At 33.1% G+C, this 22,001-nt stretch overlaps 1 protein-coding gene across 1 annotated transcript in view; it reads left to right on the top strand.

The window, feature by feature from the left end:
• CPNE8 (copine 8) overlaps positions 1-22,001 on the top strand; it is a 177,822-nt gene that overhangs the window by 102,497 nt on the left and 53,324 nt on the right. The window contains exons 11-13 of the mRNA XM_033118275.1: positions 13,023-13,098; positions 17,272-17,325; positions 18,397-18,458. Of these exons, the coding sequence (XP_032974166.1) occupies positions 13,023-13,098; positions 17,272-17,325; positions 18,397-18,458 (192 nt within the window). The remainder of the gene's footprint in view (positions 1-13,022; positions 13,099-17,271; positions 17,326-18,396; positions 18,459-22,001) is intronic.

Here is a 22,001-nt window from a genome sequence, read left to right as displayed (position 1 = left end):
CTATTTAATTATTTCTAATTTTGAATTAATCATCAACTTCATTAACTCTGCCTTTCCCGTTGTGGGTTTTATTCCATTGTGAGTATCAGGGGTGATATTCGAAATGTTTATCACCATCAAAATAGATGAGAGCCAGACAATAGAAATCAGTCCTGGAAGCTCTTTTCTTTGCCATGGTTAACCTTATAATTGCTGGATTATGGGGTGACCTAGAGAGTTATTAAGAGATTTTGACCCTGAATCATGAACCAGGGATATTTTAGCATGATCCGAGCTACGGGAAGATATCTGTAGAATGAACTGGAATCAGGGAGAGGCAGAAGTGCAAAGTCTAGTTATGGAGGTAATGGAGGTTATTGAGACAATAATTAAAACCTGCATTAAGTTGGGGGTAAAGGCAATAAAAATAAAACATTGCCATGAAAAGCAACTTAGTTACATTTTGAATATGCATAGAGCTTTGCAGTTTACAAAGTGCTTTCTCACAAATTTTCTCATTTGGTCTTTTCAAGAGTCCTGTTAGGCATTCATGACTTAATAGCTTCCTAATTTTGTTAATAAATGAATTGAGGTAAGTTTCTTGCCCAAGATTGCCTACATGGTTTGTGAGCTTTTCAGTTCTTCACACCAAGTGAGGCTGGATAGTAGGGCCAGTGTTAAAGAAATGGAATCTATGAGTTTGTAGCAGTTGAATGGTTTTAGTTGAAGATTGAAGTAAAACACAATTCTCAGTTTTGGAGTATAGTTGACAAAAAACATGTACCTCATTGATACAAATAGGGGATTAGGAAGTTAATGGGGCACTGGGGAGTCAGTTAGTGAGGACCGAGGTGGATATGATGGACTTGGTTTTGGAATTAGTGAATTTAAATTCTAATATTAACTTCTGGTTAGTTTTGATGAGGAGACTCTTAAATGTAAACCTAGTGGATGGTCTCAACCAGACAATAGTAGAACTTGTGAATCACTTCATCCAGAGGAATGAAAACATTTCAGATCACATCAACCTACTTTTTTATGCCTTCTTATACAACAAGACTTAACTCTTTCTAATAGATACAGGTGTTTTTAAGACCTGGCTAGGTTTTAGCCTGCTTCTCTTTACTTTTTTCACGATTGCATTGCTAAAGACTCTGTCATTCACTGTACTTGCTTTTCTCTTTCCCACTCCAATTCTTCATATATATATATATATATATATATATATATATATATATATATATATTTGTATATTTGTATATTTGTGTGTGTATATATATATATATATATATATATATATATATATATATAAAACAGTGGAGGTGTGTATCAAGCTATTAGAAAGAAGAGACCAGGGAATCAGAGAGTTGCTGGAGTATAAATTAAAGGTATAAATTGGAGGGATGTATTTGAAACAGAAGTATATTGATGGCTTTGTGAGAATTTGGGGAGAAACTTGTGCAGAGATTGCCATAAAAGTCTTCCAGTTACGTGAAACTTCTGGTTGTGAGTGATGAACACTTTGTGATAGTAATGGTGTGTGTCCTTTGTACAATAGGGTGATTTCTGATAGCTAATTGTCCCCCACTATTTTCTCAGTTTCTCTAAACACCAGGACAATTTGAGATTTTGTGTCACAAACCTGTGTAGTTCTATAGCATTTGTCTATCATATGTTAGTGTTTGAAATACACGTACAACTAAGCTTAGGAACATCTAAGTCCTGGGAAATAAAAAACAGCTTATTAAATTTAGTAAGTGAGAAGCTCACTGCAAACATGATTTTGCCAAATACCTTTGCTTTATAATAATTTTAATATTACATTGAAATTGGCTAGTCAGAAAGAGAGAGATGGAGATGAAGAGAATGAGAATACAAATGAGAAAGAGAGATTAGTGTAGTGTGGTATTTTTGTTGTATAAACTGCTCTTATGGAATAGTTTGATAATCCAGTTTCATAATTATTCATTATAAAAGTTTTAAATTTAATTTGGTATTCCAAACAATTTTACACATTCTCTCTTAAGTCTCAAAAAAAAAATCCAATTAAGGAATATTATTATTGTTCTTTTTCCTTTTTAGATATCAAAAGTACGGCTCAGAATGTGGAAATGATTTGTCCATTTTACATGACTGTTAAGTAGTCATTGGCTTTCAAACCAAACGACTGTGTTTATTTCTCTGCCATAACTGTCTTTCTAAGTGCTGCTTTAATCTCCCATCACCCTTTGTTTCTTAAGTAGGAAAAATGGAGCATGATATTCAGAAGTCCAAAATCTTCCCTTTGAAACATAAGTTCCTATCTTTAGCATTTGATGATAACTATAGTAGACATAACCTGAGAGAATTAAAACAAGACAAAAATGTATTTTTGCCATTTATTCATGTTACAGTCAAATTATGCATAGAAAGGAAAATTTTGTAGTTGCTGATCTGGAGGAAAACTAAGACACATAGAATATTGTGACTACCAGTGAAAATTTAGCTTTGGTAAATATTCAAATACATTAGAGAGCTGGTGCTATTTATTTTTTGAACTTTTTGACCTGATGACTGACGCATTCCTCCCTGGTATGGGTAAGAGCTGAACTCACTAAATGCTATTTTATGTCCTACAGTTTGATTTGCTGCTCTCTTCCATCCAGCATTTCTACTCTATTTTTGATATTTAAGCTTTGGTGTTCAACCATAATATTCTTAGTTTTAGCTTGCATAGTTCTGGTTCTTGCAATTTCTAAATTGTGTCTATATATGCAAGTTGAAGAGGGAAAACAAAGCCTTCAAAATAGTTTTATTTGAAATATACAGGTAATTGTGTATTTGAGTTATCTAAGTAATATACTTAATTATCCACTTCATTAGAAATGGAAGGCACAATTTTCTTGTGTGTGTACAATATTTCATAATATCTTAAATTATTTCTGCATTGTAATTTAAACCAGTTTATATAGTCCACATTAAAATTCATGCGACTAAAATTTAGCAGCATTTTAATTTTAAGCTAACACCACATAAAATTTACATCATTGGCATTGCACCGAATTAGACACCATCAAAGAATAACTGAGAATAAGCCATTCTTTTGCATTTTTCTTATTTATTCTTTGTGTATATTTCAGCAGATTAAAATGTAATCATTTGGCATTGAGGTCATTATAGGAAGTCCTTGGTAACGTTTTTTGGACTAGTAAATATGGTCCTTAAAAAGAACTAGATTATTTTCGGTTTCACAATTTCTCCTATGATTAAATATAGCATTTCTAAGGATGTCAAAATAATCTGGAGTTTTGGATTTTCAGGCTAATTATACATACAGTTATAATACAAGTGACACGTGTTAGTTACAATAATATATATTATGCTAAGTAGTGTTGCAGAATTATTGGCAACTTCTTCCTGAAACCAAATCTTCTAAATATTCAGATTGATACATTCTGGAAATAAAACATTATAAACATATCAAAGTCCATGAATATTCATAGATTGTGCTACTTAAGTTGCTTGGTTCACTAGCATTATTTTATGATTATAACTCTAGGATAGCGATATAAGCTTAACATATATTTTGGCTTCCATGTGTAGTTTTGTGCAAAAGTAGAACAAAATAAACATATAAGCGAGACAAATTTCTGATATGCTATTTTCCCTATGATTTATGTTTAAAGTGAATTCATAATTGGAATGTTTATTTAGATCTATAGAAAAATATCCTATATTTAAATCTTCACACATTCTCAATGCCTATTTGAAGTCATTACTATATAAACAGTTCCTTAGTGTTGTTATTCCAAAAAGTATAGGATAAGATATTTAATATGTAGAGTTTACTATACGTACTTTAGATCGCAGGTTAATATATTAGCATATACTAGAGCATAGTCTAAATGAACAGACAATGGAGCATATATGTTATAAATTTACGTTTTAACCTCTAATATTAATTTTAATATATATTGATATTAGGACTGCATTTATCGCCATTTTCTAAGAATCTTAATCAAATTTCTGGTGAGTTGTTCAAAACAACTCAAGTTAATCAGCTCAGCTTTTCTTTTCAAAGTGAATAAAAAAATATATTTTATGGTTTTGAAGGGTGGAAAAAATTTATTAGAAAGCCTAATGACTGACCAAAGTCATTGGAACCCAAAGGTGGAACCAATAGACAGATATTATTTTTGGGGGGTCGCATGGATGTTCCTTTAATTTCCATTAGAAAATTTTCAATCTTTATAATGTGTTTAAGGAAAAGTTTTCCACACTGTTTATTATTTTAAAAAAATAAAAGTTTCTATGAATAGGTATTGTGTCATCTTAACAGACTGGACATTAACTTACTCAGTATTTTTAATTCTTTGCTTAATGTTTTAGATTTGTATCTATTGGGAGCTTAGTACTTCTGAAATTTTGCTTCATAGTTTCTTGGAGCCTCATAGTTAAAGAACATATTAATTTGTTCAAGCTGTAATAACAACAACAAAAACTTTTATAAGGTGCACTTTTTTCATATTTAATACTTTGAAGATATTTTCAATATTAAAACCATTTTCATAAAAGTAACACTCATCAAAACACATAAAGAATTATTAAAGCCTCTCAGAATACCTAAAAAGTTTGTTTCTCCATAAGTAGTGTAAGAAAATAATTTTTTCAAGAAGTGAAAAGAGTAATGATAACAGGAATTCAAAGCAAATCTTACAAATCTTGAGTAGTGGTAAGTAGGTCTTTTATATTCATATAAAAATAAACATGCAACCCAGTGGCTGAAATTCTTTCAAATCTGAAAGTTCGGAGCTGCCAAATGAGAGCTACATCAACAATTATAACAAACCCTGTCAGCTGTAAATGAAATTTTGCCAAAGTGGATGACCATTATTGTAATTTATAACATGTACCTTTTTTTCACTAACAATACCTTGTCTACAGCACAAAATACAATTAAATTTTGTGGATTATTTGGTTTTGTTTGAGATAAATATTTTAGATGACAGCTGGAATGACTGCTTTTCAGACTTGAATTATCTGGATATTTATACATATTAATTAAAAACTACAATAGCCGTAATTCACATAACTTTGTACTGGGTAGATACTCATTTTATTTATCTTTTTGATTTGTAAGTCTATTAAATATAAAACCTTGACAATGATCAAAGAAATCCCTCCAAAATGCATTCCCCCCCCCCAATAGGTTTGAAAGAATTTCAATAGCAAATTCACTTTAATTTCCTCCTCTTTGTGACTTACCCTTTGCAGTTGATCCCTGTTGCCCTTTTTGGAGTCCCTCAGTCTGTCAGGAAGATAATGGACAGTATGGAGACCGGTGGCCAGAGAGAGCATGGAAACTGGTAGCCGGCTCCACAGGCAAGGATGGCAAGGGAGCTAGAACACTTATGATGTCTGTTGGCAACTCTGGCACGACTATGTGAAGTGTCCTGACACACACAGTGAGAGGATATGCCAGAGGCAAAGAAGGGATAGTTCACCATTAAAAAGACCCTAAACTTGGGTAGCAGTGGACTGTAGTGTGCAACTTGCCAACTTTTGCTACTTCAGGCTAGGAGTTGTGTGTTGTATAAATGTGTGTGTGTGTGTGTGTGTGTGAGAGAGAGAGAGAGAGAGAGAGAGAGAGAGAGAAAGAGAGAGAGGGAGAGGGAGAGAGAGAGAGAAAGTTACTCTTGTCAGATTTTTTTGCCTTGCACTTTTCACCAAAATATCAACTTTGGTTTGAGAAGTGGCAAGGATCCCGGTGTTTCAGGCTTAATCATTGTGAAAAGGCAAGACAAATTAAGGTGATATTATTATCTCTCAATGACATACAGTGGTAATGAAGGCTGACGGAGAATAAACAAAGCTGGCAATATAATGTCAAATTTAGATATGTGAGTAGATAGATTTATCTATGAACTCAGCAACTTCAAGTGAAAAAAGTAAAATATAAATATACTAATATAATAATAACCTATATTTAGCACTAGCTGGGATACATACCAGTGAGTATGTAAATGAACAGTGTATAAAAGCATGTGATGATTAATTAATACCAATTTTTCTAAAAATATGAAGTGAATTCATCCTTTTATGACTGAAGTTTTTTTAAAATTCATGAATAAAGGTATCGTATTAAAGGTTACTAATATGTGGGAAAGGAAGTAATTACTTTTAATTGCATTTATTTGGCTGTAGACCAATGACACAGAAAGAACAAAAAGGTACAAGAATAGAGATTTAGTATCTCATCTTTTTTTAACTTTGATCCTTTGGCCAGCACTGAATTTATCATTATTTTATGCTACTGTTGTGTGATTCTTTTTTGTTGTTTTGCTTATTGTAATAATACTAATTAATTCTCATTAGCTTGAAAAAAATAACACTCATTGGCTGAAGTATAAAAGTTTAGAAATAGGATACTGATTCACATAGACCTTTTTTTCTAGAGATTATTGTTCAAGTTAAACACTAAATTCAATCAGTTTGGAATTACAAAGAAAAAAGTGACATGGATGAAATAAATATTTAAAAATCCATGAAGCTGGAGATTTTAACTGCAGACATAATCTCAGTTAACTTTCCAACATATAATCCTAGAAAAATATCCACAGATCTTATCTAGCTAAAGGAACTCCACCCTACCTGTCAATGGATTAAATTGCATTTGTGAAATTATTGCAAGGTAAAAGTTATTTAATATTAAGAATTTTTTACCTTAAATGTGAAATGTTTTTTATTTGATCAGGTAAAATTTAATTTGAATGAGGAGTTGACAATATTTTGGTGCAATAAGCTTATTAAAGGCAATACAAAGGAATTAAAGGTAATTCATTATATTTAAAAAGTTAAACTTTATGTATAGTTGAAATTTAGATCATGTCTAATAGATAGATACACATACAATTGAAATAATCTCGCATTATGAAAACACTTAAAAGGTATATTTATACCCTGTATTTTTATTTTAATTTGGAGTATCTACGTAGGCATACAATTTTGGCTTAAACGTGATAAATCATCTTATAGTACATTTTCTTTATTATGGTATATGTCATTTACTATATCAGTGTAAACCAAATTAAAATATTGTCTTTATCTTAGAATATGTGATTTGTCTTTGTGTAGATACAATAAATCAGTGAAAATAAAGTTAAACAAAATTTAAATAATAGGTGAAATACATACTAAAATAGATATTTATGTAGATGTAATATTCTAAGTTATTATATAAAATTTTATATATCTATTTATACCCAGAAGGACAATAAGACTTACTATATTTATATACCTATATCATATATCTATAACTATGGTATGCTTATCTTTTAAAAATTCTATATTAGAAATGGATCAAAGGGCAGGTGTGAATAAGACTGATAAAATTAGCCTATTTTTCCTCCTAAATTGTTAATATTTGAGAATGATTATATCTATTTCCCTCTTGAAGGACCAGAAGTATTATTGCAATCTACAGAGGGAGCAAAGAAAATGTAAACCTCTTGAAATTACTTAAAATTTCAACAAAGCTGGAGATAAATGATCACTTCTACATTGCATACATTCATAAAGATCTTATATATAATAATTTCTACCAGCAAAAACATAAACCAGACTTTATGAAGAAAAAAATTACTTTTACCAGAATGTGTTTATAATCTATGTTTACGGGGGCAATTAAGAATCATAGTAGTTCTACAGATGTAGGTCTAGACCAGCTCATAATCGAAGAAAGTTTAAAGGCTGTATTTCTGGACTTTTTAAGGGAGACGAAATTCTCCATCATGATTTGTGGAAGTCACAAGGAAAATTTTTGTTAAAATTTTAAAATGGGACATCTTTCTTCAAGAATCAGTGAATGCTGGTGTTACCTTGTTATAGAAAATTCTTAGATGCTGAAAAGTGTCAAAGGCTTTGACTGGAAGAAAAGCAAAGAAAATTAAGCCAGGGACAGCTAATATGTTGTTAACAGTTACCTGGACTTCTGATGACTTTTCTGTGACAATCAGGGGAAATCACAAATCCCGTGGTACATTTTACTTGTAACCATGGAATTAGTGGATTCGTTTCTAGTCACCTCCAAAAAACCACTGATGCTGTCCTGCAAATATAGGTTTCAACAGTAGAAACGTCTGCAACCTATGCATTGAATTAAGGTCACTATAACTACACTTCAATGAAAAGCGTCTGTCATTTTGTGACTGTTCAATCTCTTGCTATTTGTGAAATTCTTGCTATGTTTGCTAGGACTGGAATAGATTAGACAACATAGAGGAACATGGGAAGTCACACTGTTGAAAGACAAATGGAGGAGACCATATCTGAGGCTGTTGTTCCCAAAGGAAAGATCATGCCAGTTTTTGTGCTGAAATCTTTTCTACATTCCAATCAAAGAATTGTCTTTAATATACAATTTGTTTACAAGTCCTCATTTGAGATACCCTTCAATGCACACCTGAAACAGGTCACACTGTGGTTTACTCCAATGCAGAGGCATACCTAATGAATTAAACATTATTGTACCAGAGCAGTACAAGCCACAGGTGTATGTGTAACTCCAAAATATCTCAAGACATCATGGATCAATTCGTAAGACCATTATATCTTTACAAGTTATGTTGTTTAGAGCTTCTTTAAAACTACATAATAGTTTTTGGAGTCATATTCTTAATAATTAGAAAAATGCATTTTAATAGTGTCTTTCTAAAGGAGTTAAATGTCTTTCACAGAAAATATCAAATGAAATCTGGATTTATTTTTGAAACAGTGGGGAGGCACTGCCTCCAACTTTTAGGTAAGTCATAAGACCCGGAAGTTGACAGGTTTACTCAAGGTCGTGTCATGACAGAGAAAGGGGTATGGATTCAGTACGTACTTGCCATTTCTGTGAATCACTAGTTTAATGACAGTCAAGAAAATAAGTGTCATCCATTGTACACAAGTCGTGGCCTGCAAGAACATCCCCTGAAACGCCAACCAAAGGCGTTTTGTGTGATTACGTGGGTGTATTTCTGTGGGAAAATAACCCTTGTCTTCATTACTCACAGAGTTGATATAAGGAGGTAGAGAGAGTAGCAATGGTTAATATGATTGGCACTTGTGCCATTCTTTTCGACTGAGTGTAATTGATGCAAAGCAAATTTGTTAATGTTACTGGCAAGGAAAGGTCACTGCATGCCTGTGATATTAACTTGAGTATAGTCGCAACGTTCAACAGTGCCCATTGTGTACCAGGCATTGAGGTAGGTGCTGAAAATACTGAGATGAATTATCACCTTTCTTAACTTCAAGTATGATCAATTCTGAGAGGTGAGATATATAAACGACAGGTATAGTACAATACGGGAAGCGTAATGATAGACAGACAGATCTTGGGGTTCTTTGAGAGCAAAGAGGAAGGGCGTGAAGCAGGAAAATCTTGGAGGACTTAATAGCTAAGCTGTAGAATAAAAGATAGGTTATGCAGGAGAAGATGCCAAAAGTAGGGGAGGATGGACACATTTGTTAAATAGGGATTGTCGTACAGGTTTCAGATAGAAATATGAATACATGTAATACACATTTTTTTCCACTGTTAATAGAACACAGAAATGATTGTAATACTATAAAGATTTTATTTAACAATTAAATCATTTTACTCAAGGCGTTTTGGAGCCAAAGTACTAGCTATAGTACCAATTTGCTTTAAATATCTTTCTAATTTTATTTCTTCAGATTTTCAGTTACACACACACACACACACACACACACACACACTATATAAAGGCGTCTGGGGAACAAATTGGAGATGTAAACAGACACAAATCAGATAAATAGACCTGGAGTAAAATTTATTTTATAAATGCAGTCAGAGAGCTTGAGACTTACAACATAGAATAATTATTTAGTTACAATTAAGTTAACAGGAAATAGCAAACCAGTATTACTGAATCACAAGGAAATTGTGAGTTATTGAAAGTCTTCATCATACTTCTCTGTATAGTGAAATTGTTTCAATATATATTATTGAAAATCATGAACAGATATAAATATTAAAGCAAATTAAATTTTCTTCCTTTTAATCTTAGTAAAATTAGGAATAATTGATGATAAGGAAAAAGATAATTATAAGAATAAATCAGTGAAAACCATGTTTAATACTTTCTTTAAAGTATTTATAATTTAATACACACTTTTTGAAGTAGAAAAGTTTACAAAGTAAACTATAAAAATTTCCAATATTCTAAGAAATCTATAACAAAATTGAGCTAAGAATGTATCCACTTATCTACCCAGAGTGTTCTGATTTATTCTGGAGACAAAGCACCTCTTAGCTATGGTTGTCTATTTTATTGCTTTTTCCACTTATGTTTATGGCTTTTTAACAAATTCTCACCTCTTGATCATCCATTTCTCTCGATAGATACAATGATTTTTTTTTTTAATCTCACAGAAATATTGTCTTGGAGGCTGACATGCAATATATAACTCAATACATTTTCTCTTCTACAACACAAGAATAGCATTTTATTTGTATGATATGAAAATTCAGCGTTTCATTCAAAATAACCACCTTGAACAAGATTCAGAATGGGGAGCAAGTTATTTATTGATTGATTGATTGATTGATTGATGATCTGTCTTATTCTTAAAAGGATCCAAGGCAACTTATAGAAAGCATATAATAAGATGTGATTAATTCAACTATGTGAGAAAATTGAAGCAAAGGGGAAATAATGGTGAGCTAATCCAAAAAGTTGGCCGAGAACAGTATATTGTGAAGACTTATCCTGCTATAAAATGGACCACAAATTCGGCCTTCAGCCCTCTAACAATTGCTTAGAGGGGGAAGTGTCCATTTCATGATAAACAGGGTCCTTTCAGAATAGGAAACACAAAGAAGAACAGATTCCTAGCACTGAGACCAAAGAAAATTGTATTCCATTGTCCATCACTCAATTCTGTACAGTAACAAATTTAACAAGAACAAAACAACCAAATATCAAAGAACTGCTTCTTAGAAAGTTCCACAATGACTTCAACATGGGGCAAGTCAATGTGCGGTTTGGTAAACCTGACCATTTAGTGTTGGGTCCAGATTTGCCACTCATCCACATTTGTCTTCATCCACATAGATGTAGTACTTGGTACTTGATGAAGTAATTGCATTTACTTGAAAACAGTGAATATTGCTTGTCTCTACCAAGTTTTTGAATAGTGTTGAGTGGCAGGAATTTAGTGTTAATAGTAGCAGCTGAACGTTGAATTTAAACAATTAACTAAATGGAGGTAGGATTTATACAATCAGGAAACTGCCAGAAGGGCTTACATGATCCAGGTGGTTTTTTTTAAGGACTCTATATTAGATTCCCACCATTAGTGTGGTGAGCTCTGGTTATATAAGGCTTGTCCATACTTATCAATATCAAAGCATTATGTTTGAACTCTTACAATAGAACCTTTATCTCAATGATTATTACTTAAGATCAGAAACACGCATAGCAATGGAGGAGGATAGATTCTAAATAGAATCTCCATAACTTAAGAGGTTTTAAGATCTTCAGGAAAAATATTACAAGTATTAGCTTTCACTTCGGAAGGTCAAATAGAATTATTTACAAGAAATGTGTAGCACTAAAGTACTGTTTTATAATTTTCCTTGTGTAACTTGAAGGAGTAAGTGCTAGGGGTTTGGGTTCATAAATATAAATATATTTATCACAGTCTTCAATTACCTGTTTCCTTCACCATTTTCATGTGTTTAGATCTATTCCTAAAAATTAAATCTAGATGAGGTCAAGGTGATATTGGTGTAAAGAGGAATGTCCTGTATAGAATAGTGTGATACATGTACAAGATCATTGCGAGAAGAACTGGGAGGCTGGATATCTAAATGAGCTATATTTTAAATAATAAAAAAATAACTTCTTATTTCAAAAACTCGAATAAAATTAAATGATGGCTAGTTTTTTCTTCCAAATCCCATCTTTAGAAATCAATATTTTGGTTGGCTAGACACAGCTCCTTTGTGGCTTGTCATTGGTCACCAGATCTATGAAAGGTTTGTGGATTTTAGTGATTCACAACTAAGCATTAAACCTGCATGGGGGTTTGCATATATGTGTATTTTATGGTTGTGAACACTTTCCATTTGCAAAGCAAATGGGCCAACCTTAAATACTATGATAAAAATAGCAGCAACATCCCTTATGTTTGTTATACTACTTTATCTCCTATAATCTTTTCTTCCTCTAACTCCTTACATTTCACCATTGCACTGGACACCAGCATTTTACTCTTTTTTCTCAGCAGTGTGTGTTGAACCTCGTGTTGACCATTACGTTAGTAGTAGTGCAATACAGGTCCCCTGTACACTGCCAACGCCTAACATGTTTTACAGTTGCATAGGTCAGCCTCAGTAATCACACTGATAAGCATTTTATAGTGAGAATTAACACATGCTTACTCAATCCTTATTATCCCTCTCCACCTAAACTGAGAAGACATCTTTAGAAGGCCTGCTTTCAGAGAAGGCAGTGAGGGTTGCTTTAAAAAGGTGGAGAAATTCAGAATAACCATGTTGGTATTAGCAATGTACTTTTAAATGATCATTATTGAAAATAAGGCTTGGTGACTTATTTAACATGGGATACCCTTCAAAAAGAATGTCCTATTACATCCCAATCATAGGAAAGTTTGGTAACTTTATATATTTGTGATTATTGGTATGATTAATAATAAATTTTTGAGTGTCTTAAAGTTTCATCCTAATAAATAGTCATTTGGATACTGTTGAAGGTAAACTGGGACATATGAGTTATTAAAACTAATATATTTGTTTGAAATATTAATATTGGTGGGATAAATTATATATTATTTGAATATAACAAAATTTAATTTTTGAATATACATAACTTTGGGTTAAAGAACAGTGAAATTATATCAGTCTCTTTAAAAATGTTATGTTCATAACATAAGAAGCATTTTTCATGTTTAAATTATACATTTCTAAAAAACTTTAAAAAAAAATTGACAAATGTGTAAAAACTAATACTATATATTTTCCCCCTTAATTTTAGTCATGATTTCATTGGAGAATTTACAACAAGTTATAGGGAACTTTCTAGAGGGCAATCACAATTCAACGTATATGAGGTAAGAGGAATGTTATTTGATTATTTCCCTCTGGTATATTTATGTTTTAAAAGTATAGATTTTGCAAAGGATAATTGTCAAAGGTTAGCTAAGTACCAATATATGTAAGAGTCTTTAAATTTATTGAGTAGACTTGTTTCTGAGATTAAATGGTATTATTTCTCTTCAAGTCACATGGTCTTTTAAATCTATTTTGGGAGATTTAAAATTCTTGCCTATGTAACTTTTTCTTATTTTTAAAAAATTCAACATGGATGCAAGTTTATTTTTCCCAAAGTTTTAGCCTTTATGTTTTGCCTCCCTACAAACCTCCTCCTCAACCTGTTTTTAACAAAAATAGAAAAATACAGATTTCAGTTGTGTCAACATGGTGTTATGAAATGAGCTGTGGTCTGTTTAGTGTGTTTGAGCTCCTTCACTGTTGTTTAGATAACACTGAAGGAAATGACAAGGCATGATTCAATGATTCAAGAAATCCAAGTTACTAAAGGAAATCACTAGTTATTTTTGTCTTAAACCTACCTTGCCAGTTAACTACCAGATATGTGTTGAGCATATGGTATGTTTTAGCACTGTTAATCCTTGAGCTATGTTATCTGTTGTACATTCTCTATATTTTTTAAATTTAATATACATGGAAAGCAAAGGAGAATACATGTATATCTGTATTTAGTCAATAATGGTAACTCTTCCTGCCAGATTGGCACTAAATTGACCTCTTAAATGAAGAGTAGAGGAACCGCCTTTTTCTACCACTTCTTACTGGGCTAAAGCAGTTGTATTCCATGCATTCATTAATTAACTTATAAATAACTATTTATAACATGGTGTCTGTATACCCCAGGCTCTTGGGATATAGAGATAAATAAAAATTTCAGTGTCTAATGTGAGAGACAAACACATGAAATATGTTTAGTGTATCTTGATAAGTGCCGTGTGTGTGTGTGTGTGTGTGTGTGTATATATATATATATATATATATATCATATATACTAGTATTATATTTAGCAGACTATGAGATAATGGTGGCAGGGAGGACAAACTCAACCCAAGAAAGCTTCCCATGCAAGGACAAAAATGGACTAATGAATCAATTTTTCTATCTGGATCTTCTAAGGAAGGAATATTAAGGCTCGAAACAGGCAATGAACGTAGTATAAGAGGCTGTACTTATATAGATGCCTGTTTTCCCTGTCTACCCTCAAAGCTGAGGAGGAATACCACATGCATACGGGTCCTTGTACTTAGGACTCATCTACTGCCAGTCACCACATAACCCTCCATAAGCAACCACTTTGAGTCTCCCTAGCTTTTACAATGCCTTCTGCACTTTGGAACTCTCTTATCCAACAAAGCTAGTTTAATGACATTGGTGCCACATTTGCTGAGATGGCAAAGAAGCTTCATAACAATTATTACTTGTGTGGATATTTGTGCCATAATTTCAAATATAAATGTTTTCTTGTTACACATATTATCAATAGAAGAGATCAGTCTGAAGAAAATCTGGGAGGCTGTTATGTATTATGTACAGGCAGTTCTAGGATTTTATCGGACAGTTCTTGGTCCAATACATTGGAAACGTCCTTTTTTACACACATGCAAGGGATTGAATTTTGTTGAGACAACCATGGAAATTTTCAGCCATTATTTCTTCCCCTTTTCTCTCTCCCTTCTCCTTGTGGTACTCCCATTATGAATATGTTGTTATGCTTGATTGTGCTCCACAGGTCTTTCAGGCTCTGTTCATATTTTTAATTTTTTAATTTTTTTTTTCCGTAAACTATAAAACCTCAACTCAATTGGCTATTCTTTCAGATCACTAATTATTGCTTCTGACAGCTCAAATGTCCTATTAAACCCCTCGAGTAAATTTTTCATTTCAATTATTGTGCTTTTCAATAGTTGATAATTTCTATTTGATTCTTTTTTATAATTTTGATGTACTTATTTTTTTTCTATTTCGTGAGACATTATTTCATACTTTAATTCTTTATACATAGTTTTCTTTAGTTATTTAAGCATGCTTAACATAGCTGATTTGAAGACTTTTTCAAATAAATCCCATGTCTGTGAGTTCCCAGGGACAATTTCTATTGACTGCTTTTTTCCTATGTATGAACCATACTTTACTGTTTCTATGCATGTTTTGTACCTTTTGTTGTTGATGAATCTGGAAATTTTTAAAAATATGATTTAGTAACACTGGAGATCTGATCCCCCGCCTTCTCCAGGGTTTATTGTTGTTGCTATTTATTTAGTAACTTTCCTGGACTAATACTCTAAAGTCTTTTTTAATTGTTGTGGTGGTGGTGTGGGCCCTTGAAGTCTTTGCCTGGTTAGGAAGTGGTCTGCACATGATCTGACAGAGATTTGTGTATGTGTATCTTGATGCATTCCTTATGTGCTCCAACAGTGTACAATCCTGCCTTCGCTTTCACTTACTATTTAAGCAGAGATTCAAGGTCAGTAAGAGATTAAGGATTGGGACATCCTCAGGTCTTCCCTGGCCATGTGCCAGGACCTGCCCAGACCTATTTGACCTTCTAGATTCCCAGGAATATGCCTGAGCTTTAAAAAACCCAAGCTGGTTTGGCAGGTGAATCTTCTGTCTGATCCCTGGGCTGATAGGATTACCTTCAGAATCGTAGTCATACTGAGTTGGAGCTGGTTTGGAGGCTGTTGCTAGGCCTGCAGCGGGGACCCTGGTTGGCATGCTTGTTACCAGGAGCTCGGTCAGGTATGGATTGTGTCCCCAGTGGATGAGACTGGCTCCAGTACCTCGGTCAGTAGCGCGGCATGGGGGCAAGTTTCCTCTATAGGATGCACAGGTGGGTCTCTAGTCACGTGGCCTGTTACTAGGTGTGCGGGAAGTTGTGGCTCCTGTCAGGTCCCTGGGAGGTTTCCTCCCTGAGTGGGCAGGTCTGGCCCTGGACCAGTCCGAAGAGGGCCTGGAACTGAGCCCCATCACCGTTCCAGGTTCCATAGCCAAGACTGAGGTCTGTAGACCTGGGTCTGGAGGCACAGGTGGGCATGCCTCCCACTAGGTCCCTGGGTGGGTGGATTGCTCTCTACCAAGGCTGGAGGGACTAGACCCAATATAGGGACATTTCAGGATCTCCTGAGGTACAGACATGAGTGTTTCCTGATGGGTCTGTGTGCCAGCAAAATTGCTCACAAACTGTGACTGAGTGGGGCTGGAACAGACAGGATCATGTCCCACTGAAACCCTGGCCCCACAGGACTGTTGAGGCACGGCAGCTGGAAGGGGCCTGGACCCCGGTATTGGGCCCTTTCAGGATCCCCAAGAGTGCCGATGGCAGTCTCCTGCTGCCCCCAAAGCCAGCAGGTCTTCAGTTTCCTTTTCAGTCTCTACGTATTTGCTCTCTGCTCCAGCCAACCTGGTCCAATTACTGTTTCCTCTCCCTAGAATGTTGTATTTGTCTATTCCTTTTCATTGGAGCCCTAGTTTAAATTAATAAATTACAGTGCAAATAATTCTTATTCATGAATTCTTTTTCTTTCTCTGTCAAAATGCTTCCTCTATATTTTGGATTGAGATAGGCACTTATGTGTTTTATTTATTCTATTAGATGGACAGGTCTTACTCGTCTTTATATCCCCTATATCCTCCACTCTCTTGAACGAGTAGGAGTACAATAATAGTTCCTCTTTGAATAAACAGTCACAATTTTAGTCTTATGTCCTCAAACCAGATCCTTGCCAATTATGATGCAGCCTGGGTATCTGGTAGAAATTACTCCCAGTATAAAGGAATAGAGTCAATAGAGCCCTTATATATTCACATATTTGTGTCACTTGCTACGTTAGTGTATTTAACCTACTAACAATTGTCTTTTGAATATACTTTCCTTTCACCACTTTTGCTTTTTCTACAGAGCAATTAATATTATTAAGAACCTTAGGTATTAAAGGTCTCTTTCACATCAAGAAGATGCAGATGCAATGAATAAAGTGATTGAGAATGTTATAGAAAAAAGTTTTAAGACACTGATCCCTAGTAACTTGCAGAGAAGTTTTGGTTAAATGACTATGCAGGAATTTGTAAATGAATAGATACATAAGAAGTAAAGGCAGTACGTTGAACCACATGTTTTTTAAAAATGTAGTGTAAAACCTAACACATTGTAATAGTTTTATCTCTTTTTTAAGGTGGTGAATCCCAAAAAGAAAGGAAAGAAGAAAAAATATATTAATTCAGGAACAGTAAGTCAAATTTCATGTTACTCATTAAGGATTTAAATAAATGAATAAAACATATGTAACAATTTTTGATCAGAATAGAAGCAACTCAAGATTGAGCTATTTCACTTAGGAATTTAGTATGAAGGTATATAATAGAAAAATAAACTTGCTATGGGAATGGTTGTAATGGAGAACAACACCTTATAGGAGGTTGTGACCCAGCTTCCTGCAGGTTGCTCCAGGGGTTGTAAGCACTCCGAGGGAAGCTGAAGTTTTGCTAGGAATTCTTCATTCAGTGGGATCCCACTGGAGAGAATCAAGAAGACATGAAAAAGTTTAAGTGGTAGTACAAAATACTATACACTTTAGAGGCTCCACTTAACTGTTATGACTCATTTTATAAGATGTGAGAGTACTTGTTTATACAACATTAAAATTTATAACTCTGTAGGAATGTTGGACTAAATCAGTACAAGAAGGTACAAAGATGAAAGTACCTTAAAATTGTGAGAAATCAAAATCATCCTATTTCGATAAAAAATATGTATATATATACTGAAGATTTTATCCTAAGATTAATTCTCCTTGGGAGAAGCAAAATCTAAGTTCTCTCCAAGTTTCCTTTTAAAGATCTCTATAAAGCAAGACACTTAAAATATTAGATGGCTTCATTACAGGACCAAGACAAAAACACACATTTCCTCTTATACGGCTTAACTCACTGATTTTGGTGTTTTCAGTTTTAACCATTTTCCAACTCCCTTTCATCTTTCCTTTTATCTAAAATGGGAAGGAACACAGTGTCCTTGCAGATAATTTTCATGCTGTTCCAAAGGAAGTAAACTGGTCATAGAAATGAGTTAGTTTGTTTTTTAGACCCTTTTCCATCTGATAATTTTAAATGTAAAAACAATCGGTCCTGCTGATTTAAATAAAGAATAATATCCTTATTGATTTTTAAATGCTAGGAAATATGATTTTTCTCCCTAAAAGTTAGAAAAAAGTTCATTTGGGATTGCAGTTAGGACTAGCAGGTAATTCTGCCTTGGTTTTCTTTTCTTTTCTTTCTTTATTTATTTATTTTTCTTTCAGGTTACCTTACTCTCCTTCTTGGTAGAAACAGAAGTTTCATTCCTTGACTATATTAAAGGAGGGTAAGTCATCTCTGAAATTGTCTTATTGCTTCAGCATTTCTTGAAATGTGTGTAGCAAGTGCTGCCCCTAGGAAACAGGCAACTGATACGATCACGTTTGTTATATATTGATGCCACATCAATTGCACCTTTGTTTCAGACCTATTGAGATAAAATTATATCCAAGAGCTATTACTTTTGGAAAACATTGTAACTTTTCTTTGACCAAGAGAAAAAACTTTATTGTGTTTGTGATAATTGTAGATAAAGCTATTGTGTGCTTCCATAGAAAGTTTTCATTTGCTTAACACATGGGATTTTTTAGATGTACTTTATATTATTTTTAAAATAGAAGAAAAGCTTGAGGGCTTGTTGTAAATATTGCAACATTCTAGCTCCAGAATATTAAAGACTGTATCTTGTCATGAAATCATAATGCCGACATAGATGGTGACTAGTCATTTAGTTGCCCCCTAAGCTTCCAGGCAGGGATACATGTTATAAAAAAAAACTGGTTTTTGTAACCATTCTTAAAATTTTCCACAGTCCAGACAGAGTCTGTCTAGTTAATGTATTACGGATTCTTATACCCTGGTAAATAAGGAAGTTTTCCCAAGTTGTTGCTATTTTTAACCTTGGTGTTCCCAGTTTTTACCTAACCAAGAATCCCCAGGTATTGCAATCATTCATTACCATACACTGTAAAATATCCACATTTTCTAATTTATTTGCTGTTGCCTTATATTTACAATATATAAAAAATGGTGAGAGGCAAATTTGAATGTTTAGTAACTTCATGACAAATAATAGCAGTCAGAGACAGAACTCATGTAAATCTCTTCAACAAATTTTTCCCCCAATACTGATTTACTGATCAAATGTCATGAGGCAAAAGGAAGGGATGAGAGAATGAGGGGGCCACAGGTACAAAGGTAGTTTCCAAAAAAAAAAAACCCAAAAAAACCAAAAACAAAAACAGAGAGCTTTCCCTGTTTGCTCTTAGTTGAGGAAATAACAAAACAAACAAAAATGATGCTTGCCTAAGTGGAGAATTTTTGCTATATGTGGACATATTGCAACCTGCCACCTGGTTACACAGACTCAGAAGTTCTGGTGGTTGTTTTAATAAAGTTAAAGGAAAACATACGGATTGCCAAATTTCTTTGGTCTTCCAATATCTGTGCATATTCTTACCTTTAGAAAATGGAAAAATAGAAAGTTGAATTTATTATAAACATACATTCTTGTATAAATAAACTTATTAGTAGCTGTAAATAATTGTCGACAAAAAACGATAGTAAGACCATGGATATCCCTTACACACGCTTTATAAACTTAAAAAAAGTGCTATATCTAGCTATAATTTTCCTGTTGAAATTATGATTTAAAGTTTTTAAATGTTAAAAAATTGTTTTGTTTGCTTTGTGAAATTGTGAAATGTGTATGTATGAATGAAATACCCTATATGTTTTGTCAGCAGTGCAAACCTATAACATTTGTATGTGTCTATCAGTAAACAACATTTTCAGAATCTGTTACCAATAACAGAACTTTTATTGATTGTTCACATTCTCCTTTTGAGGATCCTGAGGGCTAATGAGAACAAATGGGTTTCTGTAGTACCTAGAGCAATGACAGTCTTGACTATGTCACACACGTATTTTTCTGCTACGCACTTACAACCTCCAAGATGCTTTTTTTTTTTGGCTTTCACATTTCCTACTTATATCACTGCCTATGTTGGAAGAAGTGCCAGTGACTATTTTCTGCCAGAAATCTTTATATAAATGGAACCCCAACCTATGAGGTACACTTTGTTCCAATCCTGACTTCTCATGACTTCTAAGAACCCATTTTTGATTTACCAATGGGGACTGGGGAAATAGTTTGAATTTCACTACATAATTAATCTAACTGGACTTATATTATAACCATATCTAAAAAAGACATTAAAATATTATTTACATATATTTTTATATGAAGATGTATGTAATAAATATATATCTTTTAATATATTGTCCCTTTAGATAATGAAATGCAAATCAGCAAACAAAATCATTATTGTAGTGTGTGTCTTTGTTCTTAAGGTTTTATTGTAACAACCAGGCAAAAAATTTAAACTCTGATTTTTATTAATGATATCGTGAGGAGATCTGGCTTTATCATGACACTTATGCTATATAATGGTAGGCAAATCATTTCATATATCTAATTTTCAGTTTCCTATAGTACATGAAGCTCTGTAGTTTTATAGTTCACCTGTAAAATGATGGTATTAACTAGGTTTTCCAATTTTTTCATGGCCTTAATGATATATATTTTCCTTCACTCTTAAGTTAGTTTCTCTTGTTACAGAAGATTAACTCGAATTTATCAGCTTACTATACAATGTAATTTGTGTATAATAATAGCTAACATCTACTGACCACTTATTGTGTGTCAGCCCCTGAGCTGAGTGCCTCCTGGGAATTAATTCTACCTATCTCTCCATGTCCTCTTTCCCCTCTGCTCACCCACTTCCTCCTCCCTCTTTCTCTCATGAGCAATGTTCATATTGATAATTTTCTTTTATAAAAAAAAATTAAAATGAAATTAATTTATTTGTACGGTTAACTTTCAGTCTTTTTATAACTAACATTTACCACCTAATTGCTGCCAGTCAAAAATACAATTTAATTTACATACCTTAAGGGAAAGTGATGTATTGGCATGTAGACTATTTAAGAATTTATTATTAGATATTTATGAAGATTTAAACTTTATTTAACTTTGAGTCATGAGGATTGATCAGGACATTTACTTCATAGAATACCTGATGAACTCATAGTTGTAAGAAATGAAGAGCAGAATTACATGTTCCTGTCTTTCTTAAAAATCTCTATAGGTATGAAAATAACAAACCATAGTAATTTTAAATGGAGAACACCAGGATGAAAACCTGTGTGGAAATATAACTACAAACATCTTTCTAAATATTACAGTAAATTAATTTTTCTTGATAAATTTTCTGTTGACTTTTTTTGTTTTTTGTGTTTACTTGTTTTAGACAAGCCTTTTGGGCTTTCTGCCCTTGCTTATTAAGAAACCTCAATCTCTAAGTAGATAAATGTACTGCAGTGATGGAAAATCATCTTAAAAGCAAACACATAATTACAGAAAATTTCTGAATAATAGTAAAATAGAATATAATGAGCTGCACTCACTTCAGATTAGAATTAATTATAATAATTGACAATTAATTATGTATAGTTTCAATAATGGCTGTTGAGTCTCTTGTGAACAAAATCAGTCAGAATTCCTAGTCTCTTGCAACTAAAAAAAATATGAAACTGTTAAACACCTCAATAATATTTAGTATTCTTCATAGTACTATTTTGAAAACCACAGAATACTTTTATTAGTGTTCTGTTTTCAGGTTTTTGGTAAAAGAAATATTATGTCTCCCAAATTTTAAACATTAGAATCTATACTTGTGTTTGACATTATGAACATAAAATGTGCAATGGTGAAAAGAAAAATTAAATGAAAATAACCGTATAAAGCTTGATCCCCTGTAATCATACT

This window comes from Rhinolophus ferrumequinum, chromosome 10 (genome assembly GCF_004115265.2).
Source record: "Rhinolophus ferrumequinum isolate MPI-CBG mRhiFer1 chromosome 10, mRhiFer1_v1.p, whole genome shotgun sequence".
NCBI classification, from domain to species: Eukaryota; Metazoa; Chordata; class Mammalia; order Chiroptera; family Rhinolophidae; genus Rhinolophus; species Rhinolophus ferrumequinum.
The sequence above is the reverse complement of the archived record's forward strand: the minus strand, read 5'-3'. Positions and strand labels throughout refer to the sequence as shown.